This window comes from Balaenoptera borealis (genome assembly GCF_965194805.1).
Source record: "Balaenoptera borealis genome assembly, chromosome: X".
NCBI lineage: Eukaryota > Metazoa > Chordata > Mammalia > Artiodactyla > Balaenopteridae > Balaenoptera > Balaenoptera borealis.
Window position 1 is genome coordinate 18350480 of NC_138881.1, and position 24020 is coordinate 18374499.

General features: G+C 32.9%; 1 protein-coding gene across 5 annotated transcripts in view; it reads left to right on the forward strand.

Moving 5' to 3' along the window:
* CNKSR2 (connector enhancer of kinase suppressor of Ras 2) overlaps positions 1-24020 on the forward strand; it is a 263636-nt gene that overhangs the window by 131121 nt on the left and 108495 nt on the right. For 3 of the 5 annotated variants that reach the window (XM_082375497.1, XM_082375498.1, XM_082375501.1), the window contains exons 9-10: positions 11738-11884; positions 22040-22173. In XM_082375497.1, the coding sequence (XP_082231623.1) occupies positions 11738-11884; positions 22040-22173 (281 nt within the window). The remainder of the gene's footprint in view (positions 1-11737; positions 11885-22039; positions 22174-24020) is intronic. The other 2 variants (XM_082375499.1, XM_082375500.1) reach the window with 1 other exon arrangement.

Here is a 24020-nt window from a genome sequence, read left to right on the forward strand (position 1 = left end):
TGGAACCTGGTGACTACATTATGGAAAGAAATGGTTCAATAGATGGGGCTATAAATCCTACTGGGAAATAACGGGGTTGGGATAGTCAAGAAGAATATAGACTACAACAAATAGGGTGTTACACATTGATCAGTGAGAGATGGAAGATGAACACTGTAAACTAGTGTGTTTTGTTACCCCCAAATGGTAAACGTTGCTGAACAAGAATGCAGGTGATGGCAGAGTGGGTGGGGAGAAGGGAACAAGTTAAAGGACTATTGAGTTATCTTGAAAGGTCATTCTAACTTCATTTATGTAACTCTCAATGGCGTCTCCCTTATTCTCTCTTATTCTCACTCTAGTCTCTCATTTTTTACTCTTTCTTCACCCTCTTGTTCCTTCAACCCCAGAACAACAGGCACGTATTGTTTGAAAGGGAAACCAACATAATCAGAATGGATGGAGAGTGTGGTGACCCATTAAAACCCAGCTCTCCCTTTCCCTCCCTCTCACCCTACCACCCTGCCCCTGGACTTCAGCAGGAAGGAAGGAGTGGCTCATTGAGTGGAATCAGTACCACAGTATTGGCTAACACTGATGTGCTTTTTCTCTCTCTTTTTTAATTTGTTTAATTGTTGTCTTTATTTTTTTAGGTTTTTCTTCTAATTCAGTTTTCTTCTCCTTTCCTTTACCATCCTCATCTCTTCTCACTTGACTATTTCTCCTCCATTCTTCACCTCTTTCAGGTTTTTTTTTTAATTCTTGCCTATTTTCTTCTGTTCTCCTTTCTCAAAAGAGAAAGTATTTATCTTATGATTCCTTATAACCAGAATATTGAAAACTGAGACCTCAAATGGCAGTATTTGTGGTGCACCTCCTTTCTTATTCCTGTAAACACAAGATGTTGCTGGAATACAGAGATTAAATATGTTAGCATGGTGTTTAACATATTGCTTAATAAATGGTTATGATAATACCCTAAAATAACTCCGTTAGGATACTAAGAAATTGGTATTCTAAAACAGAGCACACGAATTGTTCTCTTTTGGAAGGGAAAAATATCATGAAGAGACACTTACCAAAAATTGAAAGAAATAATGCATCATAGTTTTTAGTTACTCATAGTAATATTTTATTTCAGGTTCTACCTTATATAGTATGTCATTTATGAGATGGTGGTAGATTGTTTTTCTTTTATTTTACCTTGAATATCGTGGATTTGATGAGATGTGTGGAAACTGGTTTTGAATTACCACATATTGATATAAGTTATATATTTTATTTTCCCTAGAGAAATCAATTCATTACTTTATTATCCAATATAATATTTTATGATTTTTCTGTTATCAAACAACAATTATCTTAAGTCTTTATAAAAAGGAGATAAGTTGTATGATACCTTAACATTGGTAACTTCCTGTGAACCAATTTATTTTTTCTGCAGATCTCTGCATCCTGATTTCTTTCGTATTTATGCAGTTCTTACTAGCTTCACCAGGAAAAGACTAATTGGTTTTAAACATGATTAACGCTAATTTATTTTTATTATTAGAAACATCTTTCAGTGTCAACATACAGTTAATATGGTTCAGTTATTTTACATGGAATTTTAAAAGGTTTCCATATTAAGTGATTATTTTGTATGTTTCAACTGTATCTGTTGGCTGATGTTCTTACCTACTCTGGCTTATTAAGTGTGCAACTCATTTGCAAATCAGTGTCAATAACTATATCCCTTTTCCTACGTCTATCAGAAAGGCAAAAGTTGGCCAGTCACAATTCCCTGATTTACTTTCTGTCTGTAGTAGGGGTGGGCAATTAATAGATAACAGTTAACTGCCTAATGAAGATAAAAAATTATTGCATGAAAGGGAAACACATTAGAACATCATAAAATAGGAAATTCAAGAGATAATTATAAAAGTCTCACATTCCTTTCAGGTTATTTAGCCCTAGGATTTAAATATAGGTTTCATCCACTAAATTAATATTCTGATCAGCTTGGTGGCTGAAATTTTAGGTAATGTAACCACTGATCACTTTCACATTCCCTCTCATCTTATTACTCTAATACTGGGCAATAAGGGGAATTTAAAATTGAGACAAATGGCAGAGAGAGTTCACTGTGGCCCCATTTAGAGCTGACCCTGAGTTACCTTTTTTGTCTGAGTTGTTGCATTTCTGATAAAATGATTTCTAAAGATAACTTCTACAGTGAAAGTATTTATAACCATTATGGAAGTTCTTAAACTAAAACTTTTATTAATAAAGATGTAGAATGCTGTTTATTTAGCTATATAAATGCATATATACATATTCTTTGGTTTTGTTTTGATAAATATAGTCATCTATTGCAGTATTTGCTAGTATTTTCAAATACACATATCTGTTAAATGTCTACCAGTAAATGACATTATAAAAATTCATAGAAAAGCTGTAGATTTTAAAACATGTTACTTTTTGAATACTAGGGCTTTGGTTCCTTTTAATTACGTTTTTCGTTTGGATTCCTAAATTAAATTTAAGCTGAATTTTTTCATAAGTATAGACTTTTTTTTATTCTTTCTCAGAATTCTTATAAATAGGATCTATAGATTTTTAGATAACAATGCTTTGTTTCATCCCTTAGCTTTGGTGACTAAGACTCTTTATTTTAAAATACACATATTTCCAATGTCTTTGCAAGGAGAACAGAAATGAAACATAGGAAGGAATGGCTGAAATGTAATAATTTCCATATATATGCAAATACAAAATGGTGTTAAAATTTAACCTATGCAAATATCTTTATAAAAATTTTAGTTAAAAACCTGTATTATTGTGGTTCTTTTAAAATAGCTTACTGATTTTGGGGGGAATGAGGTTCTATGATATGACCAAAGATTCATCCCCACAGTCTTTCACTGTGATGTGATTGTCTTCCTTCTCCACGTCTCCCTAGCAGAGTCTTTCAGACTCACTCAATTTTATGTTTTGGAGAAGTTAAAGAATACCATGAATGATAATGAAATAAAAATAAATGGGCTTCAATTTAGTTTTCTATAGCATATACGAATGTAAACCATGAAGCCCCCAAAATAAACTTTTGGCCTTCAGAGGCCAAAATATTACCAAATAGTGTATTGAGCTGGAAGAAGGGGGAGAGAGCAGTAGGTTCAAGATGCTAAACTATACCCATAGTTTTTAAATCAGCTTGCCACAGAAGCAGAGATACCAGCAATACAAAGGCTGCAGTTAATATAAGTGTTGGTAACAGGAGATAATGCAAGTAACAGGATATGGAAATGTATCACCTTTGGTGAAAACATTGTGGGTGATTTGTAGAACTTAATGGAAAAAATTATGATTATTATTTTCTTCCTCCCATGAGCTTCCTCATGAGCCAATCAAGAAAGTCTGATTTAACCCTCAGAACTTCTTGGTTACGGAGAAAGACTCCAGGAAGGTGGTGTACAATAGGTGAGAAACAAAGTACTAGCTTCTTGTAGTCTCCAAGTTGGCTTTCTCTCTTGGACTCCCTGTCCATCTTCAGAAGTGAGGAACTGTGTTCTCTATGCTTTCTCTTTAAATATAACACACACACACACACACACACACACACACACACACACACACACACATACATTATATATGTGACTGTCTGTGAAGTGCACATGAAAATATTAACTACCAAAACATGTTTAAATTCAAATTGTGAGCAGCTCAACACGGTCCAAGTTTTACCGTAAAATTAAGCCACATAAAAAACAAATGCTTTGATGTATGCAGTCTTATTTCACTGGATAAGTGCCTTTTAAAGTTAAGGAGACTGTGAGGTGAAGAGTGGCTCAGTGAATAACGACATAAAATTGTGGAGTTTTTCCTCTAATGAAAATAAAACTTTTTAATTCCCATATTCCTTCTTTTCGAACGTTTGTTCCTTTCATGTTCTCCCAAGATTATCTCTTCTAATCATGTTTGTAAAAATATCAGTACTAAGGTTTTATTTAAAATAGATAACACCTTGGGTCATTTCTGAATACTCTGAATTACCTATTTAAATTACTCCATGTTGGAATTTAAGGTCACTTTTTTTTTTGCATTTAGTTAATTAACCAAATGCATACCTTTCAGCTTATATTTCTTTATATTTGAACCATAGGTAATTCTTTGTTTCTATTCAGTAAATGAATGATTGTGGAAGAGCAAAATTAGGATATCTCCAAATATACTATAGTTTAATGTTGTAAGACTTTATCATTAGTATTATGTGAAAAAAATAAATTTAGGTGAAGGTGAAGTTTGTAGATTGGTACTCAAATTTAGTAGTTCTAGGATCTTTGAAAAATATTGTGTATCAAAATTCATTACTTCTGAAATGTTTTTAAATGTTTTAGTAATGCAGGGGAACAGAGCACTATAATAAATATCTCAGCACCAAAAAATTTGGCAAAAACAGTGTCATTAGTCTCAGGGTGATAGGTTGTATATTGAATTAAGTCTCTTCAGTGCTTTTAAAAAGAGCAGAAGAACGTTTGGGTATAGTGTGACATATCATCAGACATTCATATAGGCACACTTCAAGTCTCTTTGAAATTTCCTTTGTGAAGAGGTATCATTTATACATTACAAACTGTTAGTAAGAGCCAGTGTATACACAGGAGCGTGTGTAATTGTTAATGAATGGATCTGTTACTTTGTCTTCTGAAGGATAATAACTTTGAAAATCTGTTAAGAATGTCCTATCTTCCTGCTTGTATGTGTAGAGATGTTTTCTTGTAACTCCAAATACAGTTGTGACAAAGGTAAAGAAGGTCTAAGTTGATAGGCTTACATTCTTACCTTTATGTTTATTTTTTAACTTTGCCTACTTGGGACCATAGAGTAGAGATTCTTTTCATATCTTGGTCAAATAATTCACCAGCTATTGTTTCGAAATCAGATAGGCTAGAGAAAGTCCTAAAGGGGTCAGAGACAACTTCTTCCCTGTATGTACAAAGAGGAAAGGAAGAGTGTCACCTCTTCAGCACCAACCCCAAAGTGTTCTGTGCATCTAATCTGGGCAACCCATTGTCCAAGGACCTGCCCACTTATGTTGTGTTAACCCAAGAACCCCTGGTATCCTCTTCAGCCTGATCAAAGCAATTACAAGCCCCATCTACAAGAAAGCAGAGCCTCTGGCTTTTAACTCTTGGGATACCTTAAAAACTTTCTTGGACAATTTTAATCCTGTTTGTGTTGTATATAAAATGCATTTCAATGTCCAAGTTGGGGATTACATTTAACTAGTAAGACTTGCCATTGTTTAGGGACACTGACTTTTGCTACCTGGACAATCAGGAAGGTAATAGTAGTAGTTCGGCATATGTGAAAAGCAGATTATCTTTAATAATAAGGCATATTTTGTGTAACATGTATAAGTGGGTTTTTAAAGGTTCATTCCAATCCATAAACTTAATGTGAATGAAATATTCTATTAAAATATTGAGAAAGAGAAACTTGGACTATGTACAACCACTACAAAATATTTTTCTAGAAGAAAACTTTCCTAACAGTGTTTATATAATAATAAAGCAGAATCTTTCTATGACAAATAGCAACTATATCCACGGTTATATTCCTTGTCATAAATCACTATGACTTTAGGTCTGAAGTATCCAGGATGTAAATACTGTTTTTTTTTAAATGTTCATTTATAAGAAAGTATATTTGGTAATTTGAGGGTAACAATGTCTATTATAGCTTTAGTATCAAGTATATTACATTTAGAGAAAAATTTAAAACTACATCTTGGTTTTACATACAAAACTAAACTCCCTTTGGAGTTTTAAGGCACTTTATTGTCTCTGAAACATTTACATTCTCATGTCACCATATCGTTTCACTAGTTGAGTTATCAACAAATACTGATTAAGTCTCTGCCATTTGTAAGGCATTGATTGCAGGTATATCCAGACAAATAAGACTCAGTTTTTATCCTAAAAAAAAAAAAAACCCTCAAAAAGTTTTGTGAGGGTAGATGAAGGGGGGGGTGAGGAAAAATATATAACTTTAATAAGAGGCAGTGCATGAAAAAAAATGCCACTGGAGAGATACAAACAGTGTACCATGAGATCACATGAGGAAAATAAGGTTCTAGCTGTAAGAGGCTTTATGATGGTACTGCATTTAATAAGTGCCATTATGGATACGTAAGATTTTATAGGTGGGAGAAAAATTGCAAGTAGAAGGAAGAACGCTTTTGCAAGGATATAGCTGAGGAGAAAAGCACAGTGTTCGAGGGGAACATAATACTAACTTCACCAACTCTTCCACCCATACTGAACTACCGAAAGTTGCTCAAACTGGTTTTACCTTGTCTCACGGCTTTCTTCACTCCCTCAACATCCACATCACCTTCACGTGTCCAATTCCTAAGAAATTCAGCTTAGACTAATAGGAAACCTTCCCTGAACCCTCAAGAATGGGTTAGATGCCCCTGTGGGAGGCTCCCATTTCACCCTGTATCCATTCTATTGACGTACTTCTCTTAATTTATTGTAAATGTTCATTGACCTGCTCATCTCTCGCCTGTTCATTATGCTTTTTAAATGAGTCACAGGTTGCACTGCAAGTACCATTGTATCCATAATAAATAGAAGGCACACAATAAATACTTAGTGATTCTATAAGTTATAATATCTAATCTTAAAAACATATTAAAATATTCTAGACATGAGCAAGTCACTGCCTTCAAGACACTCATTGTCTAGTAGAGCTGTTCTTAAAATGTGGTTCCCAGACCTGTAGCATCAGCATCATTTGGGAACTTGTGAAAAAAAATGTAAATTCTAGGGCCCCACCTCAGACCTACTGGATCAAAAACTCTGGGGTTTCCAGGAGATCCTAACACATTCTGAAGTTTAAGAACCACATTAAAGAAAAATAATATGAGACAGCTGTGGCCATATTGGCAAAGGACCTATTTGAGGAATTGATTCTTTAGTTAGGCCTTTGGAGAGCTTTTCAAAGGTTTTGAGGGGAAGAACACTTCTATACTGTAGCAGTATTTTGGAGCTGCAAAAGATCAGAGTAGAAAGAGCCGTTAGGACTCTGTTTTAAGTCTAACAGTCAGGTATCCACGCCAGAAGTAAGGCAGTGAGAGGAAATATTAATTGCTAGAATCTATTCTTTAGGATACATGTGGATTAAAAAGAGGGGGAACTGTCAAAGGTGACTCCATACTCAAAACTTGAGAGGATGATAGGGAACTTTTTGTTATTGCTGTTGAATGAGAACAGGGAGCTGAGTTTGGTTTCTAAAGTGTTGCATTCATTTGAACTACCACTACTACTATGTTTGTAATCTTGGCCAAGAAAACTTAATCTCTTTTTGCTTCAGTTTCTTCACATGTAAAATGGGTTTAATAGTTTACTTCCTAGGGCTGTCATAAGAATGAAAATATAAGTAAAAGGAATGTAATACAGACAGAAGAATCTAGCGTAGTGAATTACTGGTGCTTGATTATTCAGTAGCTATTAGTATGGATGAACTGAACTGTTGGAAATATGTCACGAGTTCTTGATAGGGAGCAGGGATGGTTAGAAAGATTTGGGATTCATGCAGCAAGTTGTTAGTGGAAGCTCTGGGAAGAGAAGAAATTATTGTAAGAAGACAGCATGAAATATTAGGGGTAGAACCCTTAGCCTAGAGGAAATACCTGCATTTATTGGTTGTAAGGAGGAAGAAAAGATGGAGGACAAGTAATCAGAGATGTACCAGGACCACTTCCTTTTACTAAAGCTCATCTCTGTTGTCATCTATTTGCGCTTTCCTACCCATTCTGTGTATTAGAGTTGTAATGTATTGTGATTTTGGAAGTCTAATCTAATCCTTTAGCCTGTGCAAGAATATTTAAATGTCTCTTTTGGTGTTGAGTTCACTTTTTCACAAGTCAGACAATTCCTTTTCGGATGTCTTTGATTATTAAAATGTTTTTCTTCATATGTATCCCAAACCCATTATCTCTTAAAGTTTTGTATCTTATTTAATTCCTTCCTATGTTAGGATCCCACTAGGCTCCCTTCTTCCTTCTTTCAAAGCTCCCTGTATCTCCTTGTACAGAAAGACTTCCATTGCACCCAATGTAAAGAATACTTTACAATCATTTTTCATATTAGTGTTGTATCTTCACATGGCTTTTCATTCAGGTCTATCACACTTAATACTTTAAAATCATAGCCAGAAACTCAAATGAGGAAATGGAAAACTAATCTTGAAAAATGATTAATACACATTGATATATTTTACCTATTTGGACGTGTATGTACCATTACATTTAGCTCCGAACACGGGGCTCCCAAATTTCTTGAAGTTGTAACCCGTATACTTGCCTCATTTCATCATACCATCTACTCATGTCCCCCTATAATCTGTCAACCATAAATATCTCAATAACAGTTAAAGAGAAATAAATTTATTTCAATAATTCATTACATTTAATTATATGTTCGAAGATATGTGAGGGTATCACAGAACCAGAGCTGAGAATTATTTTTCCTGGAGCTCTAAGACCATGCCATATTTGCCCTTGAATAGAACGTGGTACAACCCAATAAATGGGGACAGTTGTTAAGAATAATATGCAGTAGAAAAGATAGAAAGTAATGAAGAAATGATCCAAGTCAGGGAGCTTGAGAAAGGACTAAGGAAAAAAGGATTATTCGCATGAGAGGCATGTTGTCTGGCTGCTGTTTATATGTATACAAGTCCTGGGATGGGACTGATATAGCTAAAACCTACCTGTTATTAAGGAAAACGTTACACATAGGCTCAGAATTACTCAGCCAGCTTCATTCCTATTCAATAATTTCCACATGAACCTGAGTTAACACTTAAGTGAGGTATCTACTGAAATCGTTCATTGAATAAAAAAAACAACAGATAATGTAGTTCTTGACTTATTGTGCACAGTTGAATAATAACTTTGTTTTTCTTTTGATAATTATATAAAAGTATAATGCACAGAGCAGATGTCACTTCCCCATCACCACCTTTTACTGTTTTAAATAGTGTTATCTTTCTGGTTTTGTTCTTTTTTGTGGGAATTTTCCATCCATAACAAACAGTCCTAACTAGATACTTCATAAAATTCACGATTTTCTAACTGGAATATTACTATTCATACACTAGGTCCATTTATTTTATTGATTTTATTGTTTATAAAAATAACATGTTTATTGCCAAAAGTTCAGGAAATAAAAGAATAAAGAAGAAAATATATATTGTAGTCTGTACTCCCCTTTAATGTAACCATTGTTAATGGTGTTGTATAGCTTTCTGTGTTTTCTATGTTTATATAAAATTTTTTACAAAAGTAGAATTGAAGTACATTAGCTATTCTTAAACTTTTTTCTACACAATTTTTATACCCCATGCTAATGGGCATTTACATAATGTACAGTTTTTCATTGGTTTAAACAGTACTGCAACACACATGTTGCACATTTATCTCTGTGCTCTTATCCAATCATTTTCTTTTGGCAGTGAAAGTAGAATTTGGGAGTCAAAGATAAATACTTCATATGGGTCACTTTTTTAAAGATATTGCTAATCTTATGTTAGTGAGTGTGGGAAGGTTGATTAAAAAGTAGTAAAGTTATATAATTTTCTGCCATTAAGTAACATTCAGCTATAAAATTTAAGAGTAACCAAATTATTACTTTCTCATCAAAAAACAATTTCACTTTCTCATGGAGAAACAATTCTGGTTTTTGGAATTGTGTATTCAAAAAGAGCATAGAGAAACTGAAAAAGCAGGATGAATCAAATTACACTGAACGTTACACTGGAAAACACCATCTAGCCCTAAAATTTTCAACTCGTCACAATGATTATGTCATACAAGAAAATGGAAAGAAATTGGTGGGTAGAAATCAATGTGTAATTCGTTGTCAAGAGTAGATAGGCTGAAAGAAGGGTGCAGTCATCATATTGACTGCTTTAGTATAGTTAGCAATTATTTGAATTGCTTTAGTATAGTTAGCAATTATTTGAATAAATAAAGTAAATGATAAAAAGTGGTTATACTCTTTGTATAAACAGTATGTTTTCTCCCTCCAAACCTGGAACTCAGAAATCTGCTCGCATATTTTTTTGGCAAGCAAAATGAATACTTGGATTTGAACTAACTTTACTTTGACTCTTGGCTCATAGAAATGGCTGTAGGGACACTACTTAGCTATCAGAAGAATCAGAATCAAAGTAATGTACCTTTGGGGACATAATAATCTCCACTTATATAGAATGGGAGACATTTGACTAGTTCCATTACTGTAGCTGATCCACATTAATGTGATTTTTCAAAAAACTGGCAGCCTCTTATTCGTGGTAGGCAAGTATCATAATGATCATTTTGATTCATATCTGAGACCCCTGAGGTTTTAAGTATTATAATGTCTTGCTTCTTTTTTGTCCTAACTCTTTCTCTTCACCATCACTCAATTCAGCTGTAGTAGAGGTTATAGTTTAAATGAATGGTCACTCATATAAACTAAAGTCTCCCATTATCCTACAGTGGCTGTGGTCCAGAGTACCTCTTCATCATAGTCTCTGGGATCTGTGCTTCTTTTGATGGAAGTGCTCATTCTTTACAGTTTGAGCATTATTTTCGAGGCAAAAACATGATGAATAATAGGCAAAGGCACCCATTCCCTTTCATTTAGGTACCTAGGAAGAAACTAGATCACTGTTCAGACCATTTGCTAAGTCCTGCTTGCAATCCAGGATAAATTTTGACCCAAAGTATTTATATAAAACACCCTGGAAAATTCTAATCCATTAGTGTTGGAATAAAAGGTTATTCTCTCTTTTAAATGTGAAGTGTATTTCTTAAACCTTGGAATAATAGATATTTTTAATGTGTTTCTTTAAAGCATACTTCTAGGATTTCAGATAACTGCATAACCAGCATGTCTTAAAAGCAAAGTAACAAAAATTATTCTGTGTTCAAAAATTTAAAAGGATGATAAGTAATTTAACATGGATAACAGTAGAGCCAGGTTTCAGGACATTTATCAAGTACTTCTGTTTAATTATACAGTATGTTTTGAGGTGATACTCAAATAGAATGGCTTCATTAAATTTAGCACATTATATTTTAAGTTTATAGGGTCTTTTGGAACACATTTCCAATAGCTGCTGCATTAGAGCAGCATTACCTTGTCGTTTCTTATTCTATCTTTATACCGTGGTTAAAGGTTTATTTTATTGATGCTGTCTTCCCTGCTCAGAATGTTTCCTTGGTGTGTCACTACCAGCTACTGGTAGTATAATGTCAGTCTAACGTAGGGACACTTATCTCTAAAAGATGGTGATGAGAAAGCATGTGGTGTAGTTCTTAAGCTCAGGACATTGCCAAATCCTTGTTTCAGGCATGCGGATTTTTAAATTGTACTTGTGAACAAAGCTTGGATCTAGACCTTGTGCAGCATTAATGATGACATAATTTCTTTAAATTCTAAATTACTCCATTGGTAGGATACCATTTTAGTCTCTGCTTCAACTGGTAAATGTCCATTATGTTATCTCATAATGATATGGACTCTAAATGCAATAACATGGTTAATCAACTCAAAAATAAAATTTCTTTCTTGAGTTTTTATCTCCTGAAAATTGATAGGATGGTACACCAATTATGTGATTTTCTTTTTTTTTCTTACTAATCTTATTAAAGGGGGAGAACATTAAATCTTTGAATACTGTACCTCAATTTTATTGTAATGATTTTGCTGGTTACCAGGTGGGGTGGCAGTTGAAAAATTTGGTGAATGCACTACGAGAGGACCCGAGTGGTGTTATCTTAACTTTGAAAAAGCGACCTCAGAGCATGCTTACCTCAGCACCAGCTTTACTGAAAAATATGAGATGGAAGCCCCTTGCTCTGCAGGTAATGAAGCTTAATCATAAGTCATACACCATCATTTTAGCCATAGATTATCTCAGTAATGCTTCTTTATTGTGCCTCATCTCAGCAGCATATAGATTAATCTTGTATGCTTTTGAAATTTTGTTTATGAAATGATCTCTTCACAGCTTATCCTAATAGGCTTAATTGTGATGAAATCTCAAAGTTACTATAATTAAAACCCAAATGATAAAGAACTCTACCTTAATTTGTAAACATTTAAAGCATAATTCAAAAAAACCACAAGTTCTTTGAAGCCAAAATGTGGATAGAAATGAAAGTGAGAGGTTTCACTTTGTGATACAATCTTCTATTTAAAAGTTTTACCCGCATATAATTCTTGAGGAAACTAGATGATAGTTTATAGAATTTTTTAAAAACAGGTCATGAGATAAAAATAGTTGTTTATAAACAGTAGGTAAAGAAACTTTTAGATAGTAATTAAAATGTACCTATTCATTCTTCCTGACTGATCATTTTTCTCTTTTCTACCATGTACGGAGGCAAAAATAGGGAAATTGATGCGTTAGAATTTCTGCATTTTTCTTCAATGTGAAACGTCACTCCAAAATATTACTCTGGATGTCAGTAAATTACATTCATTAAGAACCAGAGGTATCTAGGAAGTTATAAAAATATTATTCTGATTGATAAAGACAAGGAAGTAATACATTTTCTTCCATTTCAGTCAGGCTATAATCTTTAAACGTATCATAGAAGAAATTCTTGTTCTTCACAAGACCTGCACTTTTAAAACAGAAGACCATCACCTTCCATAGAAGGTTAATTTTTAAAAATTAAAATTGCCCATTGAAATAGAACATTGCCTGTTGTTCAGATTAAAAAGAAAAGCAATAAATGAAAATGCCATTGTTATCACTGCTATGTAAGTTGTTGTTCTATATTAGTACCTTACACCATTCTTAGATTTTTTTCCCTAAAATCCTAAATTCTTCATTACATATGAATGGCCTTATAGATTATAATGATTTCTCATTGTTTAAAACTTTCCTACTTGGCCTCAAAGTTGCATTATACTTAAATAACATAAAAACATATAAAATATACTAACATTAAGGTCTTTAAATTTTTAATGTGAATCTTTCTATTTTTCAAATATATGTAAAACTATATTTTAAAACTATATTAATATGTCCAAATGCATTTGACTTGCAGTATATGTTTATTATCAAAGATTTTTGGTGATCATTAAAGTTGAGAGATCAGTGTTTGACTCATTAATTCGTAGATTAGCAGATCAGACCTTCCCATCACATCATTTTATTTTCTCGCTGCATTATAAGTTGCTTTGTTGTTCCACTCTGTAGTTTTCTATTGACATGTCTTCCCCAAAGATGCTTCTTCAGAGTCCGAGAGGTGGGAACCCTGAAGAAGAGACCCCTTTCAGCCATTAGGTTTCCTTCTCTATATGTGTGGTTAAATTTAACAACTTCTCTCTAGTACCTTCTGTTTCATGGTGAACACCAAAAAGACACTAGTTTCTTGTTGATCCGTGAACTCTATTTGAGGGAATATCTCTAGAAAATAAATTGGTGATTTGGTCCTCTTTTAGATTCCTTTCCACAAGCACAAACTGGAGAATTAAGGTAATGATAATATCTAGTTAAGAAAATTTTATAGAAAATGCTGACATAATTGAAAGACCTGCATTTTTTTTTTTTTTGCTACACATACATTTGGTGTGTGTATTCAAAGCTAGAGAACAAAGACTTTAATTTTTTAAATTACTCTACATCATTCCTTAATTATAATAGATGTTTAAGGCACTGTTTCTAGTTTCATTACTAAATGCCAAGAAATGTGCCTCATCAAATCACTAATTATATTTATTTCTCATTGCCTATTCAGTTACTCTGAGTATATTTGTAAATTTACTTTTTCAGAATGCTGAAATCAGAAAAAAAGAAAATCAGCATTTACATAAGTGCATATACGTATTGACGTTTTTGTAAATTTGTTATTTCAACTGAATTTAGTTCACCTAAAATGTATTGTCCAAGTTCAACACCTTATAGATAAACAATACTATTAGTGGGGGCGGGGGAGGACCCTGCTTTCAACTTCTTTGAAAATTGACTTTTTACAGAGCAGAAGGAAGAGTATTAGTTTTAATTAAGTACTTTCAAGTGGTGGTAAAACAAAGTCTTAGGAGTAAGGGCAATGGATAAGTACTCTAACATACCACACCACCAGCACCAAATCTCCCTGGAATCTATTTTGAAGACCTGAAATTGTACCATCACAGAGTTCGTTTTTGATCTTAAGGCTTTGGCTTGTGCTAAGATGCAAAAAGAAACCAGAAGCATAATGGAAGCTATGTGGTCGGAATTTTTAGAGGATGTATACAACCAAAGATGGACAAAACTTGAGGGTTCGCTTCCAGAAGGGGAAAAATCAAAGAAATAGTGGGATGAGAAGGTCTTGCAGGCAGTTCTGGATTCTTTGTGACTTTGCCTGGGGCCACATATTTTTCCTAGTGGCTAAGAAAGGACCTGGGATGTGAAACATAAGTGCTTAATGTAGCAACAGTCCTCTGTGCAGACATAAGTACCATTCTTACTGTATTGCTGCTTCTGGTATGTGTATGAAGACGTTGGAGCTAAAATGCCCATTAACTCACCTAAATATAAATTTTCAGTGTTCGAACCTGAAGAATTGGACATTAAGTTATTCCTTTTTTCATAGGCTATACCAACAGTCTACTAAGAATTATTTAAAATAGAGTTTACAAAAAGAAACAATCTGTGGCATTTATTTAACCTCAATATGTCTATTTTATCTTTTTCTTATACAATACCAGGCTTAGCATTTTCAGATAAAATATGGCAAAGTTTGTATAATGGGGAGGTAGATACTAATACATGCCTCTAAAAAAAAGAACAACTTCATTCTGACAAAGGAGTAATTATTTTTTAAACTAATAAGGAAATAATTTGTACCTGTATAACTAAAACATAACCTTATCTACCCTAAGGTAGAAGATTTTTGAGGAATATCACATGTTTTAGTGGAAGTTCTAGAGCAAACAGTAGCTTCTATTATTAATTAACTGCAATGATAAATTTTAATTTGGATTTTCTTTTGAAAATCATTCATGGAATTATAGCCAAATAAGCAAAAGCATACAATTCAGCTTCATGCTCACAGAGCAATTTCATTAGTACATTTCATGAAATTTGGCAGCTCTTTTGTTAAATTCCTGACTTCTCAGACATTTTGCAATAGAACTGAAGGACTTAAAGATACTTTAGTCAAATACTACAAGCAGATTTAATCTGGACTTGAATTCTGTTGTTATCGGCACCCATTCATATATAGTAGAGATGTTTTACCTGAGGTAGAATCTTTATTGTAAGAAAGCAAACTAGCAATTCCTTGCTTTCTGAGAACTGTTTTTAAAACACATCCTTAGTAGCACCCTCTACTAATGTCCTGGATTTTGGTAAGCATGGTGATTGCTTATGGTCAAGTTCTTCCAATTCGATGACACAAATCCCGGGGAATTATGGATAGCCCTCAATGTATATTTTTTGATGTTTGTGGTTTTAAATTAGTGTGCATAGGTCACCATCTTGCACGGGTGGTGTCATTTTCTTCTTACAAGAGATGTATGGGAGAATTAGCTGGACACTGGCAAGAATGTTGATTGAAATCATCACTGGGAATCAACAACTTTTAAAAACATTTAGGAACCCAGCTTTTTTTTTGGTGAGAATGCATCTCAAAACTAATCACTAAAATCAATGCTGGAATTCGATATACTGATATAGGTTTCATTAAACACATTTTTAATATAAAATGATATAAAGCTGTATCATTAGAATTGCTCCTAAACTGTTCTAATCCATAAGTCTCTTAAGTCGATGTGATAGTTTCTTGTGTGGTTTTTGTGCTTTTCACGTTAAATTTTATTGCTTAGCATTACTTTGATGCCATTTTTACAGGACATTTAAATTAAATTTGAGCAGAAAAAGAAATGGAAAGCAAATAGTCATAGGAGTCAATTTTGTCTTTCAACTGGTGTAATGACTGAAGAACATTAATTGATTGTTGCATTTCAAATACATACAGATATGAATGGTTAAAGTCATTCTGTAAAAATAAAAAACGTAAGCAATAATAAAATTTATTTTAATATCAAAGTTACAGGTTGGGGTGACTGAAAAAAACATTGGTAGCAAAGTTTATATGTTTCTGAGAGTTTTGTTTTAAAAGCATGTTTTGAAGAGGAAGACAAGTAATATTAGATATGACACGAGAAGAAAATAAGTTTTAACTAGAAATGTAACGTGCTGACTGGGAGGCAGAAACAATTATATGTTTTACATGCTCAAATTAGTAAATAGCTGCAAGCAATTGTCACATTACATTTTTGTTCACCAGCGTTTAAGCAAATTAATTAAAGGATCTAAATCACATTTGTGTTTTTCAACCAAATGCTTTCAAAATGTTAACACTGACTACAAATAATCACCTAAGATGAAAAATTATTTTTAGTTTCTTTATTCTTTAGCTTCCTATTCTTTCTTTAGTTAACTTCCTAAAAATGATGCTTACTGTAAATTGAAAAAATTGCAAGTCCAGTTTCAATGTTGCAGTATCAACTATGCCAATAAGAGTGGACAGCAATAAATACACTAGTGGTAGTTTCATTACAATGTGCAAATTTTGATGATTAATTGGAAAAAGCCATTTTGTAGTGTGACACTATAGTCTATATTAGTTGTACATTGTGTAACTACATACTTACTTTTAGGCCCATATATCTATTTTTAACTTATATAGATATAGCTTCCTGATCAAATATATGCTTGGAAAAAATGTTTTTCTTTGTAGTCTGATAGGAAAGGGAAGATTACATGCTTAAAAAAGAAGACTCAAATCTTTTGTATTTATAACTTTGGATTCTAGAAAAAGCTGTGAAAAAACTGAGTGGGAGAATTTTGAATACAAGTGTTTCTCTTGCTTAAGCTCTTTTCAAATAATTTACTACTTAAGAAAAGTTTGCCCAGGAAAAATTATGCCCAATAATTTTCCAAATTAGATCTAACATTCTTTACATGATCAAGAAATTTATGAGATTGTATGCAACTTCTTGCCTCCCAAAATCCAGAATACATTTTCTCTGGAGCATTTGTTTAGATGACTCAGAGTTGCTAACATAAAACAATATTTTGGTACTTGTATTGGGAATTATAATAAAAACGTGTTTGAACTGAATAAGGACTTGTGTGAATGTTCTGTGCTAGAATAATGGGATATTGTGATCCATTTGAGTCTGTGCTTATTCCCAAGAGTGAATAAAATAAATGGCCAGGTTTTATACTTGATGTAATCATTCATATTTCAATGAGTATTTCCCCCCCGGAAGACAAAGCAAACTCTTTGTGATATTTGCATTAGTGAATTTTAGAGATAACTACATAATGTGTAATGCACTGTTTTAATCTTCAACATGGGACTGTCTTTATGTCATTGGTTTCATTCAAGACTTTATATAGCTCTATGAAAGCTGGGTCACTTACCAGATAGAGGACAACTAAATTAAGATACGCTTGCCAAGAGTTGTTAAAATGTAAAATGTTTCAAATAAAACCTTTAACATCAGATGTAGTTTTTAAAGTATAGACGTTCTTTTCTCATAGTCTTTAAAACCCTAGTGTTTTCAGAGGTACATTAATACCTTCCAGGTGTGCTCAGTTACCTTAGAGATGTTAGAATCGGGGACACAAGGAAAAGACCTGAGCCATAAGAGGATTTAACGTGAGATTTCAGTGATCCCTTTCCAAAGCTGAAAATTTTATTTTATAATAATCACAGTCTCCCAATGATGTTTAAACTGGATGAGTAGGATATTATCACTATAGTGAGTCATCACTCATGATTCAGAGGAAGATTTGTGCCGTACCATATTGTGGGATACAATTTGAAGGTATTTATGTAGTTTAAACGGACAATATGAAAAATGTATGTGTACGTAACCTAATAAATTTCTGAGTCCTGTTCACAGTAGTAAGTTATCATTAATTGACCTAAGGTTATAAATGTATATTTGAAGAGATGCATATGATCATTTTATTTAGGATTTGGATATTTTAAGAGATGCATGCCAGTGCCCCCAAAATCTATCATAGATTTATTTTAGAAGAGTAACAACATATGTGCAAAATATGTCCTCCCTGTTGGAGCCTCATTGAATCTGGAAGGAAAACTTTATGTCAGTAGGACGATTTAGATATGAAAAATAAATTTTATGGCAAGGTCTTTCCAGGAAATAAACCCTCTTGGATAGAATCCAAAATGGATCCATATCATACTTGATTGCATGCCGTAGTGGATCAAGTTATACTGAAGCTTCATACTTACTTGAGTAAGAAGATGCAGTCTTAAAATACCCTTGTATTTTATCCGTAAGTGATGATAGCTCTTAATTCTCTTCCTATGCAGATTTTACCAGTTAAGAGAAAGAATCAAAAGGCAAAGTGGTAAAATAAAAAAGTATTACCCTTTAGTTCTATTTTTTTTCCTTATATTGGAAGTTCTTTATAGTACAACGGTAACTACTTCTCTTATACTATGTTACGAAGAAATGATTAAAACTAAATGTTACCAAGGTAGGAAGAACTATCCTTCTGCACTATTATACTTACATATTTAGGTATTTTTTCTGAAACTAAGGCATATGTCTATTAAATTTTGAATTAAACGCTGAGAGAACTTTTTTGATTTGAGGGAAGCTGTATTTGTCACTTTTTGTGTATTTTCACGTACTTGTTGGTTATCGGTAATAGGTGTAATTTTAATGGCACTTGTTACAACTAGGAATTTCTCACTGATAATTTCAGCTTATAGCATCATTTATTCTGTGCTTCATTTAGTCACATTTTGCCTATCTTTCTAATGTTCTTTAATGCCTTCTTCATTCTTTTAGTCATTTAATTTTGTACCCTTTCAATTCTTGTCCAAAGTTAGAACATTTTTAAGACATTATAATTTTAAATTATCACAAATTTCCTTTGGGGTTAAGTAGCTATTTCCATTTTCCCATGAAGCTTCTATTTTACCGTATTTTATTTTTCCATTGCTTAATGTCTTTTTTTAGATGAGATTCTCAAGAATAATGTTTACTTTTTAGCTTGGATTAGCTTGACAAAAATAGTACAATTAGTAGACAAAAATACAATGAATGTATTTAGTATTTACCTTGTGTTTTACTTGTACAAGGGATACTGATTAGCCAGATGATATCTGCATGATAAACCAGTTTAAATGTTTTCTATGATTTACCAGTTAATAAAATAACTAGCCAGTAAGAGTTAAACAACACGATTGACTAATTTCTTCTTTCTCTGAAAGAAGTTGTTTTTTTCAACCACTTCAATTAATTGAACCAGCTGGCACAATCAAACCTGTTATCTGTTTAAGCCTATCTAAGAGTCTTTTTCTTCTACATTTTTGCTAATTTAACTAACTGTTAACTGAGGACATTAATAGCAACTCCGTGTTGAAAATAGAAACCTAGAGAAAATATCAATTTGAAGGAAGTTGACAAGGCTAATATTTAAATTTCCTGGAACGAGAAGGAACAAGTACACTAAATAGACAATCCTGGTAATAGTCCAGGCAGAATAAAATATTTTGTTGGTCCTTACCTCACACTTCAGAGGTATTTAAAATATACTTGTAATCATTGACTACTACTTCTCCTTTTTTCCTTTTTTCCTTCCTTCCTTCCTTCCTCTTTGTTTGGGGAGGGCAGGGATAGGTACTAACCAGGAGAAATTACCTTTAGTTCTACAGGTGGTAAAATAAAAGGAGAGAGGTCTTCAAAATAGAAGTAGTGACCCTAGAAAAGAAGAAAGAGAATAAAAGTTTGTTAGATTATTTTTTTAAATGCTTGTGTGTTTAGAACTTGTTTTTAAGTTCACTTGTAGTGTTAGGATATTTTAAAATAAGAGCATATTAGAGCATTTTAAAAGCATACTGAATATAAGTTTTTCTCTCACAGTGCATCTGTTATAGAAAGTTTTGGCAAGTAATGTACTGTGTAATGAATGTTTTCTTTACAGTTCTATAATGATTAAATTTTGGTTAGACTTGTTCTTTAATGTCATTTGTATTTAATACCAAGATGTCCTGACAGAGAGGAAACAATTATAAACAGAGTCACATCACAGATCACACTTGATCTAAAGGTCCTATCAAACCTCATAAATACACTACCATGTGTAAAATAGATAGCTAGTGGGAACCTGCTGTATAGTACAGGGAGCTCAGCTTGGTGCTCCGTGACGACCTAGATGGGTGGGATGGAGGGGGAGTGGGAGGGAGGCCCAAGAGGGAGGGGATATAGGTATACATATAGCTGATTCACTTCAATGTACAACAGAAACTAACACAACATTGTAAAGCAATTTTACTCCAGTTTAAAAAAAAAAGGTCCTATCATTCAAAGATCTGTTGTAGAGGCATGTAATACATTCTTAGAAAGAATATAATTCTTTATTTCCTCAGGCTTCATGGTGTTCATCTGTATAGGTAACTCCTGATTACCTATATAAGTTTCAGGATTTCCCATTGCCAAAATTTTTGTTTCTAAAAGACACGCATAGTTAAACATAACAGTCTTTACTGTGTACTTTCAAAATATATCAAAGTTCCTCAACATGTAAACTTCCTATTTTTTTACATCATATAAGATAGAATATTGTAGAGTCCCAAAATAAATTATCAATTATTTTTCCCTTCTCTCTCTCTTTCTTTAATTTCTATTTCACATAGATTAAAACTTAACCGTCATTTTGGCAGGATGTGTGATTTCGAGCTATTAAGGTGAGCTGTGTAAAAAGGAAGGTCAAAAACCATGAACTGAGTCATAAACTATGTAGCCTACCCCAGTGACCTACATTGTACATTGTATTTATGCTTGGATTTTTGAACAAATTTTGTTTATCTGTACAAAAGTATTGTCACAATATGAAATAGTTGTACTATGCCATTTTTTGAGTGTCCAGCAATACGTGTTAAAGTAATAGAACTATGGGTCTATATAGGTATGCTAAAAAGTGTTTTCATACTGGCTAAAATGGCAACATCTTGTCATGTGAAGATACAGTTAATTTTGTGATCATTATTTTTGTTTGCAATTGCATTAAAGTTCTTATTTTTTAATATGTTATTGTATATGTAGCTAAGCAGTAAGATCTGTAAGATAAACATGAAAATTTGTGAATTTTAGTTTCACTTTAGAATGATTTCTCGAACCACAATATCATTTCCAAATGCTGTGACGTTTAGAATTGGGAGTGCTCGTAAGTTAATGCATCCTGATGTATTGCTTCATTCAGTATATAGAGAATCTTAATTTTTTAAAAAACTTATTTAATAAGTAAATACAGGCATGAAAATGAGATCTATAGGTATGCAACTAAAAATTATTTTAAACAATGGTAAATGTGTGTGCCTATGAAAAATGAAATGATTGTGTCACACTAATCACCATACTTTTGAAGATGTACCATAAAATGACTTTGAGAGGACAGTATTGTTTATATTTATGAAAAAAGTACATTTTCCTAGAAAATATTCTCTCGTATTGGCCTTTCATACTCCATTTTTGTAAACTTTTTTGAGAATCTGTCACATTCTACTGACTTAGGAGTGTAATGTATCTTTTTTGGGAAACGATCTGAATTATCTTTCTTGTATACCAGTCAGGATGTGAGTGAACTAATTTTTTTGGAAGTTACTCTTTATTATCTTTCTTTCAAAAGTGGGGATTCTAACAAAGCAAATTTAAATACGTTTCTGACTGTGAGATAAATCTCCCCATTATGAAACACTGCATGATAGATTTACCTTATAAATAGCTTTTACGCGGTTATGCCATACAATAAGGTGAGTTAGGAACTAAGTGAAAACCTCTAAAGTGATAAATTTTTTGTTTTTGGAGACTCAAAGGAATATACATGTGCTAAATAACATGCTTCTTGATTTCAGCCAAGTTCAAAAACTTTGTAGAAATAGATCATTTAAAAATGATAACTATGTGTCATTGTTGTTGTTGTTTTGTGTGTTGTTTGTGTGCGTATGTATTTTCTTTTTCATTTTAACCAGCCTCTTATACCTAGAAGTCCCACAAGCAGCGTTGCCACGCCTTCCAGCACCATCAGTACACCCACCAAAAGAGACAGTTCCGCCCTCCAGGATCTCTACATTCCCCCTCCTCCTGCAGAACCGTATATTCCCAGGTATAAAACTAACCATCATGTTGTTCTACATAGCTTCTAGCTAAAGACTTACCTAAGTGCTTGTAAACTGTGAAGTAAATTCTCACGAAACACCTTGAACATTTTCTCAGTTAAGAATTCTGAGCACATTCTGGAAAATCATTGCATTATAGAGACTGTGCTCTAGTTAATAATAACAATAACAATAACTAATTTGTATTAAGCACTCTACATTAAATATCTTATAAGCATTATCTCACGTAATAGGAAACTAATATAAAATAACAGCTAGGATTATTTTAGTAAGGAAAAAATAAGTGAGGCTCTTTGGTAAGAAGCCCCAGGAAATCTCAAGTTACTTTGAAGCATTTCATACTTTATTTCTAAAAGAGAAAGTTAGAGATAACTTCTATGCTTTCTTAAATGTATGTAATGAGGAAGATTTTTTTTTCTTGGATGATGATGAGGGAGAGTGTTTCTTCCCCCAATACCTCTGTATCTACAGTTTCCACTTGGTTAGTTCATTAGTGTTTCTTTCAGAAAGTAGAGAGAGTTTGCAAGAGAATGAGTTGCCTTTAAAGTCTATTTTCAGATTTCTGGAGGCTGTATCTCCATTTCATGTTCCAAATTCCTATTTGAAATTCTTGGCAGGTGGAAGACTATAACTTTGTGCCATCATGCATTTTGTCCAAAAGCATTATGATTTCCAGCCTTGTGGAATACAAAAATTATGGAAAAGGACCAGCACTAAATGGGGATAATTAATACCAATCACAAAGTATTTGATTCAGTTTTTAAATTAGTTGTGCAGTCATTCAAAAACAATAATTTAAGGTCTCTTGTTTTCAAGCTATACTTAATATTAAAATTCTTTAATAAATAAAAGTACTGAAATTTCTTGTTTTAATTAATTTTCACTATTCTTTACTTTAGTACACCTAATGTTTCATTCTGTTGGATATGATGGTACTGACATTTTACCATCTAAATGCTACATGACAACATGGCATGTCTGCAAATACTGTGTTGTCATCTAGTAATAAAACTGCAGTCAATTTTATTAACATTTTAGGTCTTTTTTTTGAGAATTAAATGTGGTTGTGAGAACATGGTTTGTGAGAAGATACAATTTACTAAGCTGGTGTTTCAAAAATCGTTCTAATATAATTTACAGTCTTATGTTAAATTTACAATCAGATGTACAAATTCATCTGATATCCTAGTCAAATTCAAGTTGAATTTTAATTCTATTAAGATAGTGTCAGACTTTTTGAATACTCTTGTAAGAGGAGCAATAAAAGCATGTGTGTTTCAAATAGGAAATGACTCTTTTGGTTTGTTTTCATTTTAATGGGAAAGATTTTTATTTCAGTGCAAATGATTATTTAAAAGACCTTATTCTTCAGAGGGCTACATGTACAGATAAACATCAGAAAATTATTTTTAGCAAGTCTCTGCAGTTTTTTGATGTTCTTTCCTTGTCTCTTGGATAGGGAGGAACTTATAATAAAGAGAGTATTTCCTAGACAGAATGTATTTAAAATGTACTTCAGAAGACAAAGGAGTTAAAGAATCCAGTTCTGTCCTCTAAGTGTGGTGCAGATATGATGAAGGCAATATACTGAAGTCAATAAAAAGCTTTAAACATGCTGTTTACAAAAACAGGAGAATGCAAGAGATTGAAGTATCAGCATAGTGGTACTTGTTTTGGTAGTATTGCTTGAACGTTCCATACTTTTCAGTAAAATTCATAATTAGGGTATTATCTGTCGCCTTAATTGATTCTTAGTCTAGTGTGTAATTTAACAGAATGTTCTAAATACTTCTGAGTCAAATTATTAGTTCCCTAGTCACACAATCGTTTGATA